The 22,662-nt window shown below is 49.0% G+C and overlaps 1 protein-coding gene across 2 annotated transcripts in view; it reads left to right on the forward strand.

Annotated features, from left to right (window-relative positions):
• The window catches only part of SORL1 (sortilin related receptor 1), a 215,236-nt gene that overhangs the window by 154,620 nt on the left and 37,954 nt on the right, over positions 1–22,662 (forward strand). For both annotated transcript variants that reach the window (XM_075546728.1, XM_075546729.1), the window contains exons 27-32: positions 4,694–4,801; positions 6,586–6,729; positions 7,378–7,509; positions 8,533–8,667; positions 10,176–10,331; positions 16,664–16,813. In XM_075546728.1, coding sequence (XP_075402843.1) covers positions 4,694–4,801; positions 6,586–6,729; positions 7,378–7,509; positions 8,533–8,667; positions 10,176–10,331; positions 16,664–16,813 — 825 coding nt within the window. The remainder of the gene's footprint in view (positions 1–4,693; positions 4,802–6,585; positions 6,730–7,377; positions 7,510–8,532; positions 8,668–10,175; positions 10,332–16,663; positions 16,814–22,662) is intronic.

Raw genomic sequence — 22,662 nt, forward strand, 5'->3', positions numbered from 1 at the left:
ATGGCCTTTCCTGGTGATTGGTCTTTCTTGATGACATGTCCAAAGCAATTAAGACAGAACCACGCCATCCTGGCTTCTCAAGAGCCTTCACTTTTGTTTCTATGTAACACGTAGGGCTGCATTATATAGTCTTAATTCTCAAGAAAGCTTTTTTTTAAAAAACATTTTATTAGGGGCTCATACAACTCTTATCACATCAATTGTATAAAGCACATCTGTACATTCTTTGCCCTAATCATTTTTTTTACATTTTATTAGGGGCTCATACAACTCTTAATCACAATCCATACATATACATACATCAATTGTATAAAGCACATCCGTACATTCTTTGCCCTAATCATTTTCAAAGCATTTGCTCTCCACTTAAGCCCTTTGCATCAGGTCCTTTTTTTCCCCCTCCTTTCCCTCCCTCCCCGCTTACCCCTCCCTCATGTGCCCTTGATAATTTATAGATTATTATTTTGTTATATCTTGCCCTATCCAGTGTCTCCCTTCACCCCCTTCTCTGTTGTCCGTCCCCCAGGGAGGAGGTCACATATAGATCCTTGTAATCGGTTCCCCCTTTCCAACCCACTCACCCTCTACTCTCCCAGTATCGCCCCTCACACCCCTGGTCCTGAAGGTATCATCCACCCTGGATTCCCTGTGCCTCCAGCCCCCATATGCACCAGTGTACAACCTCTGCCCTATCCAGTCCTGCAAGGTAGAATTCGGATCATGGTAGTTGCGGGGAGGAAGCATCCAGGATCTGGGGGAAAGCTGTGTTCTTCATTGTTGCTACATCGCACCCTGACTGACTCATCTCTTCCCCTAAACCCCTCTGTGAGGGGGTCTCCAGTGGCCGACAAATGGGCTTTGGGTCTCCACTCTGCACTTCCCCCTTCATTCACTATGGTAATTTTGTTTTTGGATGATGCCTTTTACCTGATCCCTTTGACACCTCATGGTCACACAGGCTGGTGTGTTCTTCCATGTGGGCTTTTTTGCTTCTGAGCTAGAAGGCGGCTTGTTCACCTTCAAGCCTTTAAGACCCCAGACACTATCTCTTTTTCAAGAAAGCTTTTTATAACAAGTTTTGCATAACATCTTTGAAGGAAGGAAATGGAAGTCAAGTAATAACAACCAGGCTGCTAACTGGACACAGTCCCCTTCCTCTGCTAGAAATTAGCCAGCAACTCCTGTATAAATAGTATCTTTCAGGACTATAGGAGTCCTGGTGGTGTCATGGTTACGAGTTGGGCTGTGATCCCCAAGGTCCACAGATTGAAACCATCAGATGCTCCGAGGGAGAAAGACAGGCTTTCTACTCCCACAAAGAGTTTCCAAAGTTTCTGTCTGGGAAATTCACAGGAGCAGTCCTGCCCTGTTCTTCAGGGACGGTAGGAGTCCACATGGATGCGGTCGGTGGTAGTGAGTTTGATCTTGGTTTTTGTGACGGAAAGTACTCTGTTATGATCCAACCCTTCTAAGGTGGAAGGTTTGTGGTGTAATTGATTTGTTTTTAATTCTGAGATATTTTTACAATAGAAAAGAAATACTTGCAAGATAGTCACACGAACTAAATATACAAGATCTCTCTTTATACCAAATATTTGTAAGATTCTTTATTCTCATCTCTTTGCCACGCTCTCCACGTGACCATGACATTGTAGTCATTCTCTGAATTTCGTTGTGGGTACTCTACCTGTTGCATCACAAAGTTTGTTTTAGTCATCTTATTGGGGTCTCTTGCAGCTCGTATCACGGTCCATGCATCCATCTGTTGTGCCAAGCACCTTTGCACATATGTTGTTATCATTTCCTTTCTTTCTTAAATACTTTTATTGGGGCTCTTACAACACGTATCACAATCCATCCATCCATCCATTGTGTCACGCACATTTGTACATATGTTACCATCATCCTTTTAAAAAATTTTTAATCATTTTATTGGGAGCTCGTACAACTCTTAGCACAATCCATCCATCCATCCATTGTGTCAAGCACATCTGTACATTTGTTGGTTATCGTCATTTCAAAACATTTTCTTTCTACTTGAGCCCTTGGTATCAGCTCATCTCCCCCTTGCCCCCTCAGGATCCCTTGATCACACACACATATATAATATATAGTATATAATGTATATATAATATATCATAACATGTGTATATATATAATGTCTCACACTGACCACTGTCTCCCTTCACATCAAGATCCCTTGATAACACACACACACACACACACACACACACACATATATAAATGTCTCACACTGACCACTGTCTCCCTTCACATCAGGATCCCTTGATAACACACACACACACACACACACACACACACACACATATAAATGTCTCACACTGACCACTGTCTCCCTTCACCCACTTTGCGCTTGTATCACAGTTTTGAGGAGTGTTGTTCATTGTTGACTTGGAGCCCTGCCCAGTCCCACACCATTCCTGTAATTTTTCTCCTGGCGTGAGCCCCTGTTTGCATCTGCTGTCTCAGTGTGTTTCACTGAGGATGCTCTTCTTTTTGCCTTCCCTTCTCTCAAGCACGCTGTCCGTCCCCAGGGCCTGGTAACGTCCAAATTACTTACGTAAGATGTAGTGTTTCCAGCCGCACTTCTACAGAGAACTGTGGCTGTACTTCTTCCAGACAGACGTGTTTGTTTTCTGACAGCCGATGGCATATTGCATATTCGTTGCCAGCGCCATAATTCAACTATAAACGTTCTCCTGTGGTCTTCCTTCGTCATTACCCAGCTTCTGAATGCACCGGGGCTATTGGAAATACCCTAGCACCTTAGTCTTAAAGTGAGTTCTTTGCTGTCTAACATAGTAGAAAGGTCTTGTGCAGCACACTGCCCCAGTGCAATACATCAGGTTTCTTGACTGCTGCTTTCCTGAGTCTTGATTGTGGGTCCAAGTAAAGTGGTCCCCTGACTCTTGCCGTGGTTTGCCCTGATGCCCAGGTGGGAGGATTATTGCTGCCTTTATGCTGAGGTGTAATCCACACTGAAGCCTGTGGTCAGTAAGTGCTTCAATCCCTCTTTGCTTTCAGCAAACAGGATGTGCCATATCCCAGATGGCTAGGGAGCCGCCTCCAGTGAGACAAAGATCAGGACGCCAGTCCCTAAAGATTAGTCTCCAAGACCCCGGGACAGAGTCTCACTGGGAGGGATTTGCTTAGGCATTTGGGCATTCTGAGCTTTACACGCTTGTGCTGTTGGTATGGTATGGTTTAATACCGTATAGTGTAGCTATTCAAATCTTGGAAGTGCGCTATATCTCATTTCTTTTGAGATCGATCCTGGAATATATTCCCTAATAGGGAATTACTGGGCCTGGGGTCACTTCATTCTTTTGTGGAATCTTCTATTCCACCCAAGTTACACTGTCCACAGGCTAGCCCGTCACTTTATCCTCCCTCCCTGTCTCCCCATTGCCAATCTCCAAGGTCTGTTCCCTTGGAGGGGAAAGTCTTTCACTTGTTTCTGCTTTTTTCCTATAATAGTGATCTCACTTATGACCTTTTGTGATTGGCCTTTCAGAGTCATTTTTTTTTAATGGACGCACTTTGTTTAAAGTAGTTGTACTTTTTTTTTAAGGTGACCATTCACGTGGTTCAGAACAGACAAAGGAATACGCTGTAAAGGTTCTCCCACCCACTTATTTCCCCACTGCCTCCTTCATAGCCAGTCACAGTTGTGTCACTGTCTCTGATTTTGTGCATAAACCGGCCCATTTAAATCTGCTGTGCTGTCTTCCTTTCCCACAAATAATATTGTGTACATTGCTGCAAACCTTTTCTCCTTCTGTAGATCCAGGGCCTGCTTTTTACAAAGAGAACTTTATAGCGCGGTGGGATAACTTTTATAGCATAACTTCTGAAGTAACCCCCATTGGTGGCATGTATGTGGTTTGCAGCATGTTACAATATTGCGATAAATAACCCTGCACTTGCATGCTGTTTTACTTGTTTCATCTGACTACATTTCTCAAAGTGGAATTGCTAGCGCAAAGTATAGACATCTGTCATTTTGATAGCTACAGCCGGATGGGCCAAAGTTGGACAGTGAACAAGTATGACCAAAGCAAAGGATTCATGCGCTGACATTGTGGTGATGCCAAGGCTCCGGGAAGTGCTTTGCACTGCCAGGCGAGCAGACCACCTGCCTTGCAGGACCTACGTACACAAGGAGGGTGTGAGTCCATCTCAAGCCCTCTGGACATGTTGTCAGGAGAGACCAGTCCCTGAAAGGGGACCTCATGTTGGTAAAACCGAAACAGGAAGAGCCTTCACGGGATGGATTGACGTGGTAGGGACAGCCGTGGCTTTGACGTCACAGCCGCCACGAGGCTGCCGCAGGGCAGGCAGGGCTTCATCGTTGTGCAGAGGATCGCTGTGGGTTGGAATCAACTCAGCAGCATTTCATAACAACCACATGGCCAGATTGCCCGGCCTCCAAGTGGCCGGATTTATAACCCACCGGTAATGTGTGTGAGTGCCCTGCCTGTTTCCCTAGTCATTTCTCCCGTTCTTTGCTTGATGTACTTTATTATTGTTTGCTTGTTTGTTTATGAAAGTGTACAGGATGACAGGACAGGCTCCCATTCATCAGTTTCTGCGCAAAATGCGCAGGGACCTTGGTGCCGCGCTTTCGCTTGGGTCAGCATTCCCACGGCTGCTTCTCTGTGCTTGGTTTCAGAGAAGAGGTGCAATGGGTTCCGCTGCACGAATGGCCTTTGCATCCCCTCCAGCAAACATTGCGATGGGGCGCACGACTGCGCCGACCGCTCCGACGAGCAGCACTGTGGTGAGTCCTCCAGCTGCGCCGTCACCGAGTCCTCTCCTCCATACTTCCTGTGGCCCCTGAGCCAGCACGCTTCGAGGCTGGTGACAGAGGCCAGCCTTGGTCTGGGTAAAGGAGGGCAGGCCAAGGGCAGTGGGGGCCGGTGTAGAATTTATTCAGATTTGGGGGAGCATTAACACCCAGTTGCGATGTGCTTCCTGTCTCTGGGTGTTCTTTTGAATTCCACATTTATTCTCCTCGTGTGTGTGTGTCTCATGAAAACTTGGGTAATAATTTTAAGCCCGGTCAACTGTGTTACATATAGTTTGCTTTTTCCTTCTTGTGATAATGGAACTTAACCAGTTAAAAATTCAAGATAAGAAATGCTCAGGATACAGTTCTGGTCAGGAGCAAGTCTCAGCCGTGTTCTCAGCATGCCTCTCTGTGGTCAGCTGCCCGCAGTCATGGCCCTGTGGCCTGTGCCGAGTGGAGGCAGTATTAATGCACACGGTTACCACGCTCAGTAAGTGTCCAGAGTGCGCGTTCCTCCTCTCCTTGGCTGTGTTAGACCTGGAACAGTTGTCTTTGTCACTACCACGCAGGCTTGGCTGCACAATGGAATCCCCTGGTGGCATTTGCAAGCTGCGGGATCCGTCCAACTCCACCCCAGACTCTGATCTAATTAGTCAAAGGAAGCCTGGGTGATGAGTCTCTCTCTCTCGCTCTCTCTCGCTCTCTTTTATCTTAATGTTCCAGGTGACATACAGCCCCAATCGAGAACCAATGTATTAGTGCGAGAGTCGGAAAACCATGCCCTCTGAGCCAACCCTGGCTGCTCCCCTGGTTTTGGTAGGGCTTCCAACTGCTTGCTTGCAGTTCTGCCCCCTGCTGGTAATGTGCATTTCTACCCAGATACACTGATTCAGAATGCACATGTAAGGGGTTCCCTTGGTGACTCTTATGCCGACATCTTAAGAATCTTAAGAATTACCTGGGAATCTCTAAGAGTCACCTGAAGATTTTGGTGAACGCTAGATTCTGATTCAGTATACACTGGATTGGAGGAAGGATGCCAGTTCAGTGTAGAGGATCACACCCACTCCTGGCTTTTGTAAATACAGCTTCATTGAAATCCAGCTCTGCTCATCCATCTGCATTTCGAGTACAGCTGCCTCCATGTTTCACTGGCAGAGCTGAGGAGTTAAGCGTTAGCTAGGCCTGCAGAGCCTAAGCATTTTCTCTGTCTGCCCTTTTTAAAAGAAGTTAGCCAGCTCTCGGGCTATCCAGTCAATACCGTGTGAACCCTGGTTTCTCTGTAGCTTAGGCGTTGGCCTGCTAACAACAAGGTCCACAATTCAAACCCACTGGCCACTGTACTGGAGATAGATGAGGCTGATGCGCCTACCAAGACTGCCAGCCTTGGAAACCCCGTGGAGCAATTCTCCTCTGCCCTAGAGCATTGCCGTGGGACAGGTGGTCTCGGTGGCAGTGGGTTTGGCCTTGTTGGAGCAGTGATGATGAACATCCAGCACTTTGATGTCACATAGCTCAGGATTCCAGCTCGGCTCCACTGGCCCAGCAGTGTGCCCGTGACGTAACTGCTACCTCTGCCAAGCCCCTGTCTCCTCATCTTAAAAACGTAGGCAGCCTGGAGGGTCAGGACTACACTTGACGTCACTCACTCAGCTCGGGCATGGGCCTGCGGAGCGCTCGGTGAATGGTGGGCAGCGATGGTTGGCCTCAGTGGACATTTGTCCGTGGTGAGCGCATCCAGCCATGTGAGTGCTCCTGGCCGCTTCTCCTCACAGAGACCATGCCGGACCTGCTCTGCACCCGCTTCATGGACTTCATGTGCAAGAACCGCCTGCAGTGCCTGTTCCGCTCCATGGTCTGCGATGGGATCATCCACTGCCTCGATGGGTCGGATGAAGACTCGACGTTTGCAGGATGCTGTAAGTGGGGCAGGCGGGCGGGTGGCATCCCGCTCTCAGGGGGATGTCCCGCCATCTAGTTCACAGGTCGTGACAGAGTGTTTGGACTTATATAAAGGGAGTGTGGCGAATGACCAAATCTTTGGCCAGGGGTCCCCCTATCTGAATGTTAGATTAAATAGTAATCACCCCTTCTCCCCGCCCCCAATGCCTCTGCCCACTGCACCTGGCTTGAGGGGCTTACAGAACGTATCGCTGCTTGGCCTGCTCCTATCCTTGCTGTCCTGGGCACGCCCACAATATAAGCGTTCTGAGAGCAGGCACCAGACCACACCAAGCTCGCCGCCCTGAGTCTGTTCCAATCTGTAGGGGCCTCTAGGGTTTCCGAGGCTGAGCATCTCTACAGCGTCCACAGCCTTTACGGGAGCTGGGATGGGCGTGCCCAATGCCAAAGCCACAGTGCCACCAGCCCTGGGCTCTGTCAATAAGTGTTTGTAAAGGGGTGCCCGCTTAAGCTGGCACTTGCCTTTTGCCCTCAGCAAATCCTTACTCGGGGAAAACCTTGCTCTTGGGTGTGGACGCGTGCTGCTCTTCCTTCGTGGTTCAGAGCCGCTCCCCGTGTCAAATCCCGTGTGGGAGCAGCCAGGGTCATGCTTGTTCCTTATGCAGCCCCGGCCCCGGAGTTCCACAAGGTCTGCAATGAATTTGGGTTCCAGTGTGAGAACGGGGTGTGCATCAGCCTGATTTGGAAGTGCGACGGGATGGACGACTGCGGCGACGACTCTGATGAAGCCAACTGTGGTGAGGGCCTGTGAGACTGTGGTCTGCGGGGCCCCCGTGCTCCTGCCCTCCCAGCTGCCGGCAAGCCAAATGTGCCAGCGCGGTGCCCCGTGGGCCAGAGTAGAACTGTGCCCTGGAGGGGTCCCGATGGCCGGTTTTCTGGAAGTAGATCCGTCTCCTGGCTTCCCTCCATGGTGCCCCGGGGTGGACCCCAACCTCCAACCTCTGTTAGCAGCCCAGTGTTAGCCATTCCCGCCCCCCAGGGGCTCTTCCTCCACTGTAGTTGCTGCCAGTCCTCGCGTGGGCACACGTGGCGGTAAGTCTTGCAAGTAGAACCTGCCGCAGTACCTGCTAGGAACACGTGTATCCATCCAATTTCTGTGCCCAATGGGGCAGACCATACTGTGTCTGCGCACTTGCTGGCCCTCGCGTGACCGTAGTCACAGCGTCAGTAAGCACAGCATCTTCCGTCTGGCCAGTCTGCCCATTAACAGCATGCACGGTGAGAGCCACGTCCCGGCGGCTTCCCCGCAGTCTGATGGCTCTGCGAGGCTGCTGGTGGTAGTCATCTCATAACGACGCAGGTGGCAGTTAACATGCCATCCTCCAGGGTGCGACTGCATGTGGACGCCCTGGGTTTCCACATCTTGCCGATTTCCACTGAGCAACCTGGTCTTTGGGACTAGTGAAGGGTGGGAGTGTATGAAAGGGTTATTGTGGGTAAGGCGGAGTGGTAAGAATCGCAGAGGTAGCTCTTAGGCCCCTAAAAGTGACAAGGACCATGACGTCAGAGTGTTACCACCATCCACTTTCCCGGCTCTTCACTGGGAACTGTCAGCACAAAACTCCAGGGAGGCCCAAAGTTTACTTCAGGGAAGCTTACCAGAAGGGGGTTTCTTGCGGTTGTGTGGTGTTGAGTCCAGGATGCTGACTTGTAGAGAAGAAGAGGCTGCCCGGGATGCAGGGGTTGAGGGGGATGGGTCTAGTTGGGGTTTGCCCTTACGTTGTGCAGGCAAATTGACTACGGTGTGATTGACTCCCCAGAAAACCCCACAGAAGCCCCCAACTGCTCCCGCTACTTCCAGTTCCCGTGTGAGAACGGCCACTGCATCCCCACCAGGTGGAAATGTGACCAGGAGAATGACTGTGGGGACTGGTCTGACGAAAAGGATTGTGCAGGTAAGAGGCTGGGGGCCGGGATGACCCCGTAGCCAGGACGCACGGGTGATCCAGTTCTTTTTGTCCGACCCTTTTCATTTCGATCCTCGCTGGGCTTTGAACTGCTTCATTCTGGTTTGCGCCCCTGCTGAGAATTTGCCTTGCCCCCCCCCCCCCCCCCCCCCGTCCCCTCCCCAGGTGTACAAAGTGCCCAGAACCCCTTGGGGGTCTACAAGAATGGCTTGATGATCTTGCTACAATGTAGATTCTGAGGCAGTATATTGGTGGGGGGGGGAGGGCCACATTCTCAGGAAGAGGGTGCTCAAACCTAAACAAACCAGTTTGAGACAGTATGGACCCGGGTTGTCAGAGCTTGGCTTATTCCTCAGCTCTTGGTGGAGGAAACCTCTGACCTCTTTTCTAAGTCCCTTCGGCTGTGCAAACCGGCGCCATGGGTTTCCCCTTTTCCCCGGATGATTCATCCCCTGTTGTGAGATCTTGTTGCAAATTCTCGGCCGGGGCTTGATCTAGAATCATGCCATTCTAGCTCTCCACAGCCTAGCAATCAGATGACGGCCTGCAAATGAGCAGCTCCCACATCTCAGGGAAGCTGGTTAGAATCACAGCATGGCCGTCCGCCCAGACCTGAGTCAGACTCCGCCTTATCACGAGGCCCCCTGGCAATGGCTATGCAGCCGTACAGCTAGGAAGCCCTGCTGTGGAATGCATGCCCATGCTTTCCTTCCAGTCTGCTCTGGACGCCAGGTCTGCAGGTGGCTGCAATGGACTTAACCAGAAGAAACGATGGGCCTCAGGAGAAAGTCTCCCAGACACCTTTCAGGACCAGACTCCAAAAGCACAGAGATCTAAATGTTGACTCAAAGTATCATAAATAGGGAAATGAGGGCCACCTAGTCCAAAGCCTCAGGACAAACGACCTTTAAATGGGCTGGGTGCCTCCCTGGCTTATTACTAGACACTGTGCAGTCACTTCTGACTCACAGCAGCCCCGTAAAACACTTCCCGTTGCTGCACCTTCCACATGGTTGTTATTATGTTTCATCCCATAGTTGAAGCCACTGTGCCAGTCTAGCTCATTGAGGGTTGCCCTGGGGTTTGGTGACCCTTTCCTAAGCCTGATGTCCTTTTCTGTGGTCTGGTCCCTCCTGATAACATGTCCAGAGAATCCGAGCCTAAGCCTTACTAGCCTCGATTCAGGCTATATTTGTTCCAGAGCAGATTTGCTCGTTCTTCTAGCAGTTCATGGCGTATTCAGTGTTCTTTGCCAGTGCAATTCAGAGGCATGACTTCTTTGGTCTTGTGGTTCCTTGTCTACCTTTCCCATGCATATGAGGCCCCTGGAAAGACCATGACTGAGTCCTGAAAGTGACATCTGTGTACTTTAACACTTTGATCTTTGTCAAATGCAGCCCAAACTGAGATATCTGCCGTGTGTGTGGGACTTGATCTCAGGATCAAGCTACCTGTAACACTTTGTCTTTGGGATTCTTTGTTCTGTGTTTTTCTAGGTTCACATGTTCTCCCCTCCCCGACTCCCGGGCCCTCCACATGCCTGCCCAACTACTACCGCTGCAGCAGTGGGACGTGCGTGATGGACAGCTGGGTGTGTGACGGGTACCGAGACTGTGCAGACGGCTCAGATGAGGAGGGCTGCCCCTCTCCTGGTGAGTCCTGGCGCAGGGCATGTGCTGCTGGTGGGGACCTTCCCTGTGCTCTGCATCTGTGCACAGGAGCTCTGGACCTCCGTGCTCTGAAGCAGCTACTGTTCACCAACCGGACCTCCAGGGCAGGGATACGCAGGGGCTTCTCGCTGGATTCCAGAGGCATGGGCTGCCTCCGTTGGCCTGCCTCAGCTTGTGTAATTGCCCTCCGGATTTCCTGTAGGACAAACTCAGCTACCCTGCTCTTCACCCTGACTGCGACTGCTACACTTATGCTTTCTCCCTCCCAAGAAGTTACATTGGAATTAGAGAGAGGTTTTGTGTGCTTTAAACTCTCAGGGCAGCTGAGCCCAGTCTTCCTGATTGGTCATTGTCTGGCTCACCTAAGTGCAGGGTGAGCGCTGCCATCTAGTGGCTGAACAGAGAAAGGCAGCCGAAGGCGGGCAGGCCGTATTGCCAAAGGCCCAGGTAGACCTAGAGACCCATTCAGTTCACACCTGTAGCTGTTGACAGAAAGGAGGTGAGGATGCCGGATCATTTTCTAAGTAGGAGTCTACTCTGAACTCGGTGATAGTAAGAGAGTAGACAGTTGTTTTCCATGGTAATCCTTTTCCTAGTATACTTCCAGGTCAACAGTTTTCTCCTTGAAGACGAATTCTAGCCCACTATTTCCCAACTGACGATCCTTGGTTTCCTCTTGTCTAAGAGATCAAGCTTTGATCCGTGAGGTCTGTTCTCAGGCCCCGTGTGAGCCAGTGCTCCCTGTCACCATGGTTTCTTACGTCGGCCAAACCTGCTCTTCTGCCTGTGCGCCCCAGCAGGGCGTTTGGTGAAATTCACCACTCATTGAAGCAAACAAACGTTTCAATATTTCTCAAAGTATGAAGTCACTGGGTTGTTTTTCAAAACCAGATTACCAGAATTTCTGGGTGGAGCTTTAACCGACTCCCATAACTCATTGACCTCTTTGGGGCTTCGTAGAACTCCCCTTTGTTCTTTTTATCCACTCTCAGTTGCCATATTAGTACCCCTTGCCGAGCAACTCCAACTCAAGGCCACCCCATGTGTGTCAGAATCCAACGTTTCCCCATAGGCTTTCCATGATCAGTTTTTGTAGAAATAGGTTTGACCTTTCTTCCAAAGTGTTTTTTGGTTAGTAACCAAGTACATTCAGTATCTGAAGCTCCCTTGAACTCCACTTTGCTATATTGTTTTAGGCTCTAGTTACTTCAGGGCGTGATGGGCTATGGAATGACATCATATAAAGAAAGCAAAACACAGGACAGAAAGAAACGACCAAACAGAATTAAAAACCAAAAACCGGCTCTGTCTTGGGGACAGAACAGCCAGCATGCTCCTTAGAAGCGTGGTTGGTGAGACTTCATCTCATGTGCTTTGAGCACATTATCAGCTCGGCCGTCCCAGGACGGTCTCCTACATCTTGCTTGGTGTAGCAGAAGGGAAGTGTAAAAGAAGGCCTTGATGGAACGATTGATCCTGTGAGGGCGACGACTGGTTCACACAGAACAACAGTGGTGAGGAGGGTGCAGGAGCCGGCAGGGTTTCTTTCTGCTGGACACAGGGCTGCAATGAGGGACCCCTAGATGGCACCTAAAGGGGCAACTATTTTACTGATCCCCCATCAATGCTTATGGAAGCACTCGTGAAGAAATCAAAGGATATAAATGTGTATGGATACATCCTCTGTCTCCTTAGTGATTGTGTGGATCTTGAGCTTTGAGGTCATGTTACTTGTCACTTTTGAGGTCCTCACTGTCCCTGCCACCATGATAAGCAGATATTAAGTGCCCGGACATTAAAGTGCTTCTCAAATTAAAATTAGTTGTAAAATAAAACATAACTTTTGCCTTCTTTTCCCCCAAAAGTTTACCTGTGACTTAGTAACATGATTATCCTTCTCTCAAGTTCTCCTCTGGTTACAGGGACTCCTCCCTGGGCACTCACGGTCGATTACATTCTGACGAACCCAGCGAGCAGCTATGTTCAAGCAAACCCCTCTGATACGTTCCATTCAGCTTTTGTGCTCTCTGCTTTGTGTGCAGTATGGATAGGAATGAAAACTGCATGTTGTCTCGAGCTGTTGGATTTCTTCAGTATACGCAGTTCCTAAATAGTCACTTTGCTTCATCCTCCTTTTTTGACTTATTTTCTAATAAACCACATAACTCACCATTGCATGGTGAATCTCTCCCCAGCCTTTAAACCCTCTGATGGCACCCTTGTGACCCAGAGTAGTGCCCTGGTGTCTCTTAGCTTAGCCCTCTGGCTTCTCAGTATGAATGTCCACGGTCGCTGTGGTTGGGTGATGCATCCGCCCAGGGTTTCTCGTGGAGATCGTCCTTCTACGCCACTTGAAGTCCCTTCGCTGGGCTAGCTACCCTCTTTGCCTGCTGCCTGACCATTTCCTTGGACTTCCCAGGAATTCTCTCGCCTTTCTCCTGATTGAGATTCTTTGTTTCTTGCATCTTAACACCGGTTTCCTGGCCTTTGCTGCCTTGCACCTGGTGCATGCTGGTCCTGCAAGATGCCGCTTCACTGCGTCCTAAGGACTTGTGTCTTCTGTTGAGCTGGTACAGGAGGGCTCCTCTTGCCTTGAGGTTTCCTCTCTTTTGGTTTCAGCCCACATTTTGGGAGAACATATTTCCCAGAAAGTTCCTTAGAAAGAGTAGTGGAAATTTCATCTTTGAGATCTGGTTTGTCTGAAGGTGTGTCAATGGTGCCTTCTAACTTGGTCAACAGTGTGACTGGGTTTGGAATTTTAGGTTGTAAATGATCTTCTTTGACAATTTTGAAAGCATCATTCCAAACTGTCATCATGAAATTTTGGGAAATCTGAAAGCAGTTTGATTTTGATCTTTTGAACATAGTCAATCTATTTCTCTGGAAATTTGTAGAATCTTCCCTTTAGCTCGCTTGTTTGGAACTTTTATAGCGATAAGCTTTAGTGTGGATCGGTTTCTATCCAAAGAGGTGATACCAGTGGGCTCTTTTATTCTGGAAATGCATGTGTTTCAGTTCTATAAGTTGGTGTTTTTAAAAAAATAATTTTATTTGGGGCTCGTACAACTCTTATCACAGTGAGTTTTTAAAAATATTTCATGGATGATTCTCCAGTTTACTTTTTCTTTTTGATATTTTTGTCATTTGTATACTAAACCTCTAATCTTTCATTTTCATTTTATTGTATCACTTTAGCATGTCTTTCTGAGTCTCACTGAATTCTTATCTTCCCATTGACATGTCATCTCTTATGGTTCCAAGTTCCAAAGATTATTTTTTGGTATTCAGAATGACCATTTTTTAATATTCTTTCCATTCCTTTCAATTACTCATATTGCTTCGGGTTGAAATGGAAGAACATGTTTAGCAAACAAGTCCACGGGAGCCAAAACCTGGTCTTGAGCTTAACCCCACCTGAATTTCCAGCACATCTCAGTAGTAGGCCTGACACACTGGAGACGAGGTACAGAGGCCTGACAAGCTGTGGGGGCACGAAGACCGTCCACACGAAGAGAGCAAAAGGCTATTAAAAAGACAGGAAGGAAAGTAAAAAGCGAAGTGGGTGTCAGAAGAGACTCTGAAACCTGATTTTGTTTGTAGATTTGCTAAAGCTTATGGAAGAAATGGTGATGTACAAGAGTTGCACAACATGTTCTAAGGCAGCTTAAGAAGAAAAAAATAAAAGTATCAGAATGAAATGTGCAAAGGCTTGGAGTTAGACAAAGACAAAGGACATCATGCCTGGTCACATGGGGGCGTAGAAAAAGCGAGAGCTCCTCCATGGATGGGCTGACACAGGAGCAGCAGCGGTGGGCATGGGGCTGGAGCCGGCAGGGTTCCATTATGTCACCAGGAGCGGGGACCGACTTCCGAGACCTGTCAGCAACAGCAGCTTCTGTGCTGGAGAAATACGCAGCGGATTCTCGATCACAGCGGCGGTTAGGGGCGCTGACCTTCTGCACCGTCAAACATTTACCTTAACCAACGCAGATATAAACTGCATTGGCCCACTCACATGTGGGGTTTTGGTTTCCTTCCTGTTTTTATTGTGGTGAGCTCAGGCCACGTGTCTGCTGAAAACACCACGTATCTGCCAGTCCTCTACCTTTGAGCAGTTTGTCTCTCGGTTAACTGCTAGCTCTCTCTCTTCCACCGCGCCCCCCCCCGCCCCCACTGCAGGGAACTGCTCCCTCTGAGATGATTAACATCAGACAGTGATTCCAAGCGGATTTTCGGATACTCACACTTGAGTTCATTGCAATAGCAACAGGGGGAAAAAAAATCCCGTTTTTGTGTAAGTGCGTCTGCAGTTCCAACCTGCGCCGTTCAGTAGGTGGCCCGATCCCCCCTCTCTGTACTTGACAATGAGGCGAGCAGATCATCAGTTTCCTTTCAACTGCCCTACACGCTTCGTTTTATCTTGTTTGTTCATAGCAAGCAAGGTAATGCCACGGGCTAGCATTACTTATCCCGTCTTTCCCCGTGTTCCCGGTTTCCAGTCCCCGTCTTTCCGAACCCCTCTGAATAGTGTCCTTGGTAAACGCCACCCTTTTGATTTCGAGTGGCTGATTCTTGTACTGTGGGTCCTTTCTCTCTGTCTTACTGTTTTCCCAATAGACCTGTCTGTTGTTTGGCTGAAAGTTGAGCCAATGAGGTGCGTTCCTTTCCAGGTCTAAAGGCTGACTAAGAGCCACAGTCTCTGCGGTTCTTTTCGTCTCTATCTGAGCAGAAGGCGTGATTGTCTGCATGGTTGGAGTTTGGTTCTAAGCTTTTCTTCTGCTCTCTCTGGGACCTTGTCGAGCACCCCATTTCAGAGCAGGTGGTCCTGGTAGCTGAGCACCATCAAGTTCTTCCGGCCTCTTGTATACTTCCCTCGCTTGTGAGCATAAAAGGATTCATTTGTTTCTGGTTTCTTCTTACAAAGTCTCTTTTTCCTCTAAGTTTCCTTTTTTAAAAAATGTCTGTTTGGAGTCTACCTTTCATACCCGAGGTTTTTCCCAGGATCATCCTGAACGACTGCTTGTGTTCAAGGGGAGCAGGCCCGAAACACTGGGAAGGCATCCGCAACACACGATGAGGGTTTTCCACTTCTGTGTTTCACGGCTGAGCGGTTCCCTGGGGAACTCTTGATCTTGGCAGTTTTATCTCTGAAGCTGGTCCATTTCCCCAGAGAAGATTCTGTGATCTTCTGTCTGGAAAGTCAAGGTCTCGTTGCTAGGGTTCTCCAGTCAAGAAGACTTGAGGTCTTCGCATCCCGTAGGCATGATCTGTTCCTCCCTTTATTTTGGCCCTTCTCCAAATAGTTCTCCAGTCTCCTCTTGGGGCGACAGAGGGGCAGGCGTCTCGTGGTTCTTGGAGGGGACGGGGATGTAAGGAACGTCACTGCTTCTAAAGAGAGCTGCTTCCACTTCGCTCTCAGTGTGCCCTCCTGCAGGAGCGTGTGCTACACACCCGGTGGCTCTCAGCTCTGTGCCCCGTGTGTAGGGCAGCACGTGCTTTCTCGGGCCGCCTTTGCCACGTAGCACTTGTGCCTTTGCTTCTCAGCTGTGACGTGGCATTGCTGCTGTGTCTGTTCCTGCGTGCCCTCTCCGTGTGAGTTTCCCTGCAGAAGCACCCCCTGCCCTGTGGTTCTGGTGGGCTGGGGACAGGGCAGAATTGAATGTGGCATCCAGGATGCTGTCTATTCTCAGCACTCTTGCTGATCTTCCGGTTGGTCCCCACTGTGATTCCTGCAGCGCCTTATTTTATTTATTTGTTCATTTCTAAACTTTCCAGTTTTATTTAGAAAAACTTCACCTACCATGCAATTCGATGTTTAACTCTATTAAAGAGTTGTGCAATCGACACTACAGTTTTAGAATATCTTCTTCATTCTTGCACTCATTACTATTACGTCCCCATTTCTCCCCAGACTTCCTTGCCAAAACCCTGTGGAACTATTCATGTAGTTACTGTCTTGATGGATTGACCAATCCTGGATTTCATGTAAAGAAAATCATAGACCCTCATCCCCACCCACAAAAAAAGACTCACCACCACCAACAAAATGAAACACAGAAAACCTTAATCTTAAACAAAGCAGAAAGTAATACAAAGTGGAACAAAGTAAAAATCAGTCAAAAAGGAAAACAAGCAATGCTCTGAGGGCCAGGGCAAGGCTGTTCGTATCCGTGGGCAGTGGTCCGAGGGAGCACCAGGGAGGCCCAGGACACGGGAGGACGCTCCTGCAGTGCCTCGCCTACCTACCCCTTGGTTGCTGCTAGCCATCACCATCAGTGCTGAGAAGTAACGTTTTGAAGTCTCTTCTTTTCTAGCAAATGTCACTGCCACCTCCACTACCACCCAGCTTGGGCGATGTGACCGATTTGAGTTTGAGTGCCGGCTGCCAAAGAAGTGTATCCCCAACTGGAAGCGCTGCGACGGCCACCGAGACTGCCAGGATGGCCAGGATGAGGCCAATTGCCGTGAGTAGCCAAAGCGCAGTTTCTCCCCGGGGCAGACCCCGGAGCCTTGCCAGGGTCCCATCACGGATGCCCTGGCGTGTCAGTCTGTCTGTGGACATAGAATCATGCTTTATTATAGTCTTCTCTTCCCTGCACCCCATATCCTGCCATCGTCACGTGCCTTAATAGAAATTGACTGGAGGTTAAAAACTGGGAGCATTTTTAGCTGAAACACTTCTCTGAGAATGTCTGAGAAAAAATATCTTAATGTGTTATAAAACTACCTGCAGGTAAAAACTTAAACTTCTGTGTAGTCAGCGCGTAGTAGGCCTGGTTGGAAGGGTTGCCTCCAGCAAGCCATTAAGTAAGTTCAGCCGCAGCCACTGGCGGATAATGACGTGACCGTGTGAGCCCACTGTGAGAGGTTGCATCCTCAAAGCACACAGACCCCAGCACCTGCTCTTAAGGTCTGGGCTGCAAAGGAAGTTCCTTGGAGTGGGAATGTGGTCCAGTGTGATGGAGGGGGCCTCGGGCTTTTGTTGTTTTTACTGTTTCCATCGAATTGAATGGAGGCTCACAGAGCAACTCAGGTGTCCATTCAGTAGTTGGTCCACGTTTGTTTCGCCTCGTTGATTGTAATCCCCACAACGTAACATCACTTAACCTCCTTCTTCTCGGTACTTCATGTTTCCATTTCTCCCTTGCCTACTGCCTTCTGAACTCGGTCCTTGGGCAAAGTCTGCTCATTTGATCTCAAGGCCTGTGCACCGTTATAGTGGTATGTTCGCCTTTCACTTGTAGACTTATTTTTTGGGCTTCAGTCCGAACCAGGGAGGTGAGTTCAGCCCCAGCCGGATGGCTGGGACTAAGGGCTGCAGCTCAGCCGGTCTGGTCTTCTTTGCGGATTCCCCCTGTCTCTCCCACTCTCTCCAGGACCTTCTAGAGCAGCAGTGCTCCACCTTCCTCAGGCCGCCCCCCTTTCCTACAGCTCCGCACAGGGTGGCCACCCCCAACCATAACATTATTTCCTTTGCTACTTCACCACTGTCATTTTGCTACTGTTGTGAATCAGGCGACCCCTGGGAAAGGGTCGTTCGACCCCCCCCCCGCCCCAAAAGGGTCGTGACCCACAGGTTGAGAACCACTGTTCTGTTGTGACAAGCACAATCTCGTTTTTCTGGTTTAAGGGAAGTGGCGGCGAAGGTCTACATGGACTTTGGACTGATTGGTTCCATGCATTTTTGATGTTCTTTATGCGTGTTTACTCTGGAAGACCACCTAGCGGGCTGCTCACAAGCTCTTAAGACCGTCGATGCTCCTCAGTAAAACGTAGAGCATTGTGCGGGTGGACTGCCTTATGCTGGTTGGCCTTGGTAGACACGGCTTTTCCAGGCTGACAGGGATCGCTTACACTCAGCTCAGAGGGATGTGCTACTGAACGACTCACGCGCAGTATGGAGGAAGAGCAGGTGGCCGTAGGTTAGAACACAGAAATAAGGGCCTGTATCTGACCCCCATACAGGTGAGGCAGAAATTGTTCGTCTTCATTGTTGCCTGAGGTCATGGCTGCTCTGCGAATGTATCCGACCACCGCCTGCCTCTGAGAGCAGACTGCTACTGTTGCGGGGCTCCCTGCTTGGCAGCTCTCCCCACTACCCAGTCACCTGCTGCTTGTGGCTGCTGGTTTGTTCAGCCCTGGTAAGACAGCCAGCAGACATTCTGGCCAGCTACATGGCCTTTCTTGCCAAGGATGCTCCTCTCGTGCGTGTTTGGTTTCTGTCCTGGTGGATGTGGAAGAGAGTCACAGGTCCTTTTACCTCTGCCCTAAAACCCCAACAGGAGCGCCGGCTGAGTCCTTCTGTGATCCCATCCTGTTCTCACTTGTTTCTCTTAAAATAAAGACCCTCAAACACATGGGAGACTGAGCCTCAAGTGGAGCCCTACCCCTTAAATGTTTACAATTCCTCTGATTCGGTAGTTAAGAAATTTCTCTGATTTAGGAGGGTCACATGATACGTGTGTTGTAAAAATACTTAAATCTGGGTACTTAGCCTCAGAACAGCTGAATCTGACACAGTGGGTAGTGCTTCAGAATCTATGCTTTTAATCAGGATCGGACAGGCTGGAGGGCATGGTGATCTGTTTCACCCAGTGAGACTCAGGAGGAAGTGCAGAGACAAAATTGGCTGGCCCTTCTTAGTCTAGAGCGCTGTTTGCTACAGGGTCCCACCTGGGATCTCTCTGGAAAGATATGGTAAAGAGGAATGGTAGGCAGATGGCCAGTAATGGGATGTGGCAGGCACACAACTCCTCCTCCTCGTGCGCAGTCCCTGGATAGTATTCCATTGTATGTGTGTGCCACATTTTGTTTATTCAACCGGTGGAGGGCACTTAGGGTGCGCCACCTTGGGACTGTTGTGAATAATGCTGCAGTGCGCATGGGTGTGCGTTTGTCGATTTGTATCACTGCTTACATCGCTAGAATACAGACCCCGAGTGGGATGCTGGATCAAATGATATTTCCATTTGTAGCTTTTTGAAGAAGCACCCTCCCATTTCCCCTAACGACCGTGCCATTTTACACCCCTCTAAAGTGTCTCAGCGTTCCAGCCACCCCACAAGCCCATGAGCATTTGCTGTTTCGAAGCTCAGTGCCATTTTTGCACAGGTGAGATGGTATCACATCGTGTCTTGAGCTATACTGTGTCTCAGGGTACCTTGGAGGGAATGTAAATACCACCTGTGCTGGGTGAATGCTGAACCTGCCAGCTGAGGAGGGTGTGTTCCTCCGGGTAGACTAGAGAAACAAATCCACAGACGCTCATATATATGAGAGTATCATATAAAAGGTACGTGTACGTTAAGAAGGCATCCCAACTCAGTCCAGTCCAAGCCCATAAGTCCGACATTAGCTCATATGTCCGGCACGGATCTACAAAGTCCTCAAATTTGCAAAACATACGCAATAACGCCGACTGCAGGAGGAAAAGTGAGCATGTAAGCATCTCAGCACTGGCAGGAGTCTCCATGCGGCTTCTCCAACACCCAGGGCTTCATCAGGCTAGGTCCATGTGGCTTCTACTCAGGGAGAAGGATGCCAAACAGGAAGTGACCCTTACCAGCTGAAGCAGGAAACTAGCTGAGGCAGCCACACATTGGTCCGATCATCAAAGAGCAAGAGACAAGAGAACAAGAAAGGTGAGGCTGTCTGGATCCTTCAATCAGTCTCACATGTGTGTATTGTCCAGGTTGGCACAATAAACCTGAACTATCACAGAAGGGAACTGAAGATAAAGGTTTGCAGCCTTTCAAAGGGTGGGGCCAGGGAAGATCAAAGAGTTGGTTACCTGTTGACATAAAAGTGGAAGGGAAGCATCCTGGTAGAAATGTAACCGACAGTCACTGTGGGAGGCGTTTCCTTTTTTCGGTTTATAGCACCAGCCGTCCTTCTTCGTGAGCTCCACTTACCTCTTTAATGAGCCTTTGACAGTCTGCATACCTCCATGTTCTTTATACTGATCTCTATGGTCACGGGCTTTTAATGGCAAATCTCATTAGCTCCTTTAGGTAGTGGGATGCTTTGAGTTGTGAGAAAAATAATCCTGAGCCTCTCCTTCACATGAGATGAAATCCACTGGCTTCAGAATGGGCACGTTGCTCCGGTATGTACTTTGGCCATAGTGCTCCAGGGGCCCCTCGACATCCAGCCCTCCTCAGAGCTCCTTCATGAGAGGAGGCCCTTCTGGTTTGGTTTTGACTAACTTGTGCTCTTAGGTGGGCGTGGACAAAAAGACTAGAAAGGCAGAATTGTTAAGGCGTATTTTAAAGAATAGAGGCCGACAGGAGAGCCCTAGAGGGGCGTGCAGTAAGCAGTATTTGTAAGGCCATTGTCTGAGTCAAGAATCGTTATGTGTTTATTGAGGCATAGTTTCTGGTTGGAGTATCTGAGCAGCCAGGTGGTTCTTACAGGCTCTCTCCTGGCCTCTTTCTCGGTGGGTGTGTACATGACACTGGACCAACATGGAGCCTGGAAATTCGAAATGGAGTCCATAGCAGGGGCGCCTGGGGCATGTAACGTAGCTCGTTGGGGCATGCACACACTCCTTTATCCTTCGTTTGGACCCAGGTGAATGCTAGACCCATTAGGTTTGCGGTCACGCAGCAGTTACACGCATCCTTGCTGTGCGTGCCTCACAACATTTGAACGCAGGCTTTGAGGAGGAAGACGTCTGCGATCTGAAAGAGCCGAGACAGACACCTGACAGGTTTCACAGGTAACTGTCTTGCTCCTGTCCATGCCTGCTGTACTCCCCTCCGCACCTGTGGTTTCTCCAGAGATGCCTGCTTCCTGGGTTAGGTCCATATTTACAGCTGTTGTTTTCTCTGCATCCCGATGCCACCAGGCTGACGTTAGGACAATTGTGAAGTTGCTACCTATTGGCATCTTTTCTAGAAAGGGGCTTTGACTTTCCACTTCCTCCATGTTCTGGCTAAGGGGATTCTGTTGTTTGTTTTGTTGGCTTAGGTTTCAGTTTCGGGAAGTCGTACACGGCTCTCGTCCTGCTGACCCTGGCTATCCAGAATCCTAAATTGAACCGTTTCGGATGCTTTTTCTATGGGCTCCTTTCCCACCTGTGCTGCACGCACCTGGAAGTCAGAAACCAGAAGGGCTTGGGTAAAGCTGTATCCCTTGACGTTTGTGGTTGAGTAATTAAGTCAAGGAACCAAATCCATTCAGATGTGAGAAGTAACTTTTCTTCTCTTGGTTAATAGCCTCTCTTCTTACATGCTCCTGCTAGAAATGGCTCCCATTGTCTCCCCTTTCCCCTTGCTTGAGGACCCTCACCCCCGGACCCCATAATACTGCTCATTGATGTCAGTAATGGTTTTGTCTTGCACCGTGACTGTGTGACCTCTGCAGATGGACTTTGTCTTCGATATCATTAATTCTTCGATTGTGCCCACTTATTGTAAAGTCTTCATGGTTTAGAGCGGGGTGCTAAAGTCTTCGGTAAGCCTCTCTAGCTTTGTGTCTTTCCCTGTTATTATGCCTGCCTGCTCTCTTCCTTCGTCTGACCATGGCTTAGGTGTTCATAATTACTCTCCTTCCTGCAGGTCAGGTGGCCATTTCCTAGTAGTTTCTACTTTTTTGTTTTTCTTGTTAAAATATCCTCAGATGCTTTTTTTGTAAATCATTTTATTGGGGGCTCCTACAACAATTATCAGAATCCATATATCCATCTATTGTGTCAAGCACATTTGTACGTTTGTTGCCATCATCATTCCCAAATCATTTTCTTTCTACTTGAGCCCTTCGTATCGACTCCTCATTTTTGTCCCTCCCTCTCTCACCCTCCCTCCCTCATGAACCCTTAATAATTTATAAATTATTATTATTTTGTCATGTCTTACACTGACCAATGTCTCCCTTCACTCACTTTTCTGTTATTCGGCCCCCTGGGAGGGGGTTATAGTAGATCATTGTGATCGATTCCCCCTTTCTCTTCCCACCTTCCCCTTACCTTCCTAGTATCGCCACTCTCATCAGTCCTGAGGGTTTTATCTGTCCTGGATTCCATGGGTTTCCAGCTCTTATCTGTACCCATGTAAATGCTCTGGTCTAGCCAGGTTTGTATGGTTGAATTGGGATCATGATAATGGGGGGTGTAGGGGTGGAGAAAGCATTAAAGAAGTAGAGGAAAGTTGTTTATGTCATCGGTGCTGTACTGCACCCCAACTGACTCGTCTCTTCCTTGTGACCCTTCTGTAAGGGGATGTGGAGTTGTCTATAAATGGGCTTTGAGTCTCCACTCCACACTGCCCCTCTTTCACATTCATATGATTTTTTTTTGTTCTGGGTCTTGGCTGCC

The sequence above is a fragment of the Tenrec ecaudatus genome, chromosome 4, assembly GCF_050624435.1.
Source record: "Tenrec ecaudatus isolate mTenEca1 chromosome 4, mTenEca1.hap1, whole genome shotgun sequence".
In the NCBI taxonomy this organism is placed as follows: domain Eukaryota; kingdom Metazoa; phylum Chordata; class Mammalia; order Afrosoricida; family Tenrecidae; genus Tenrec; species Tenrec ecaudatus.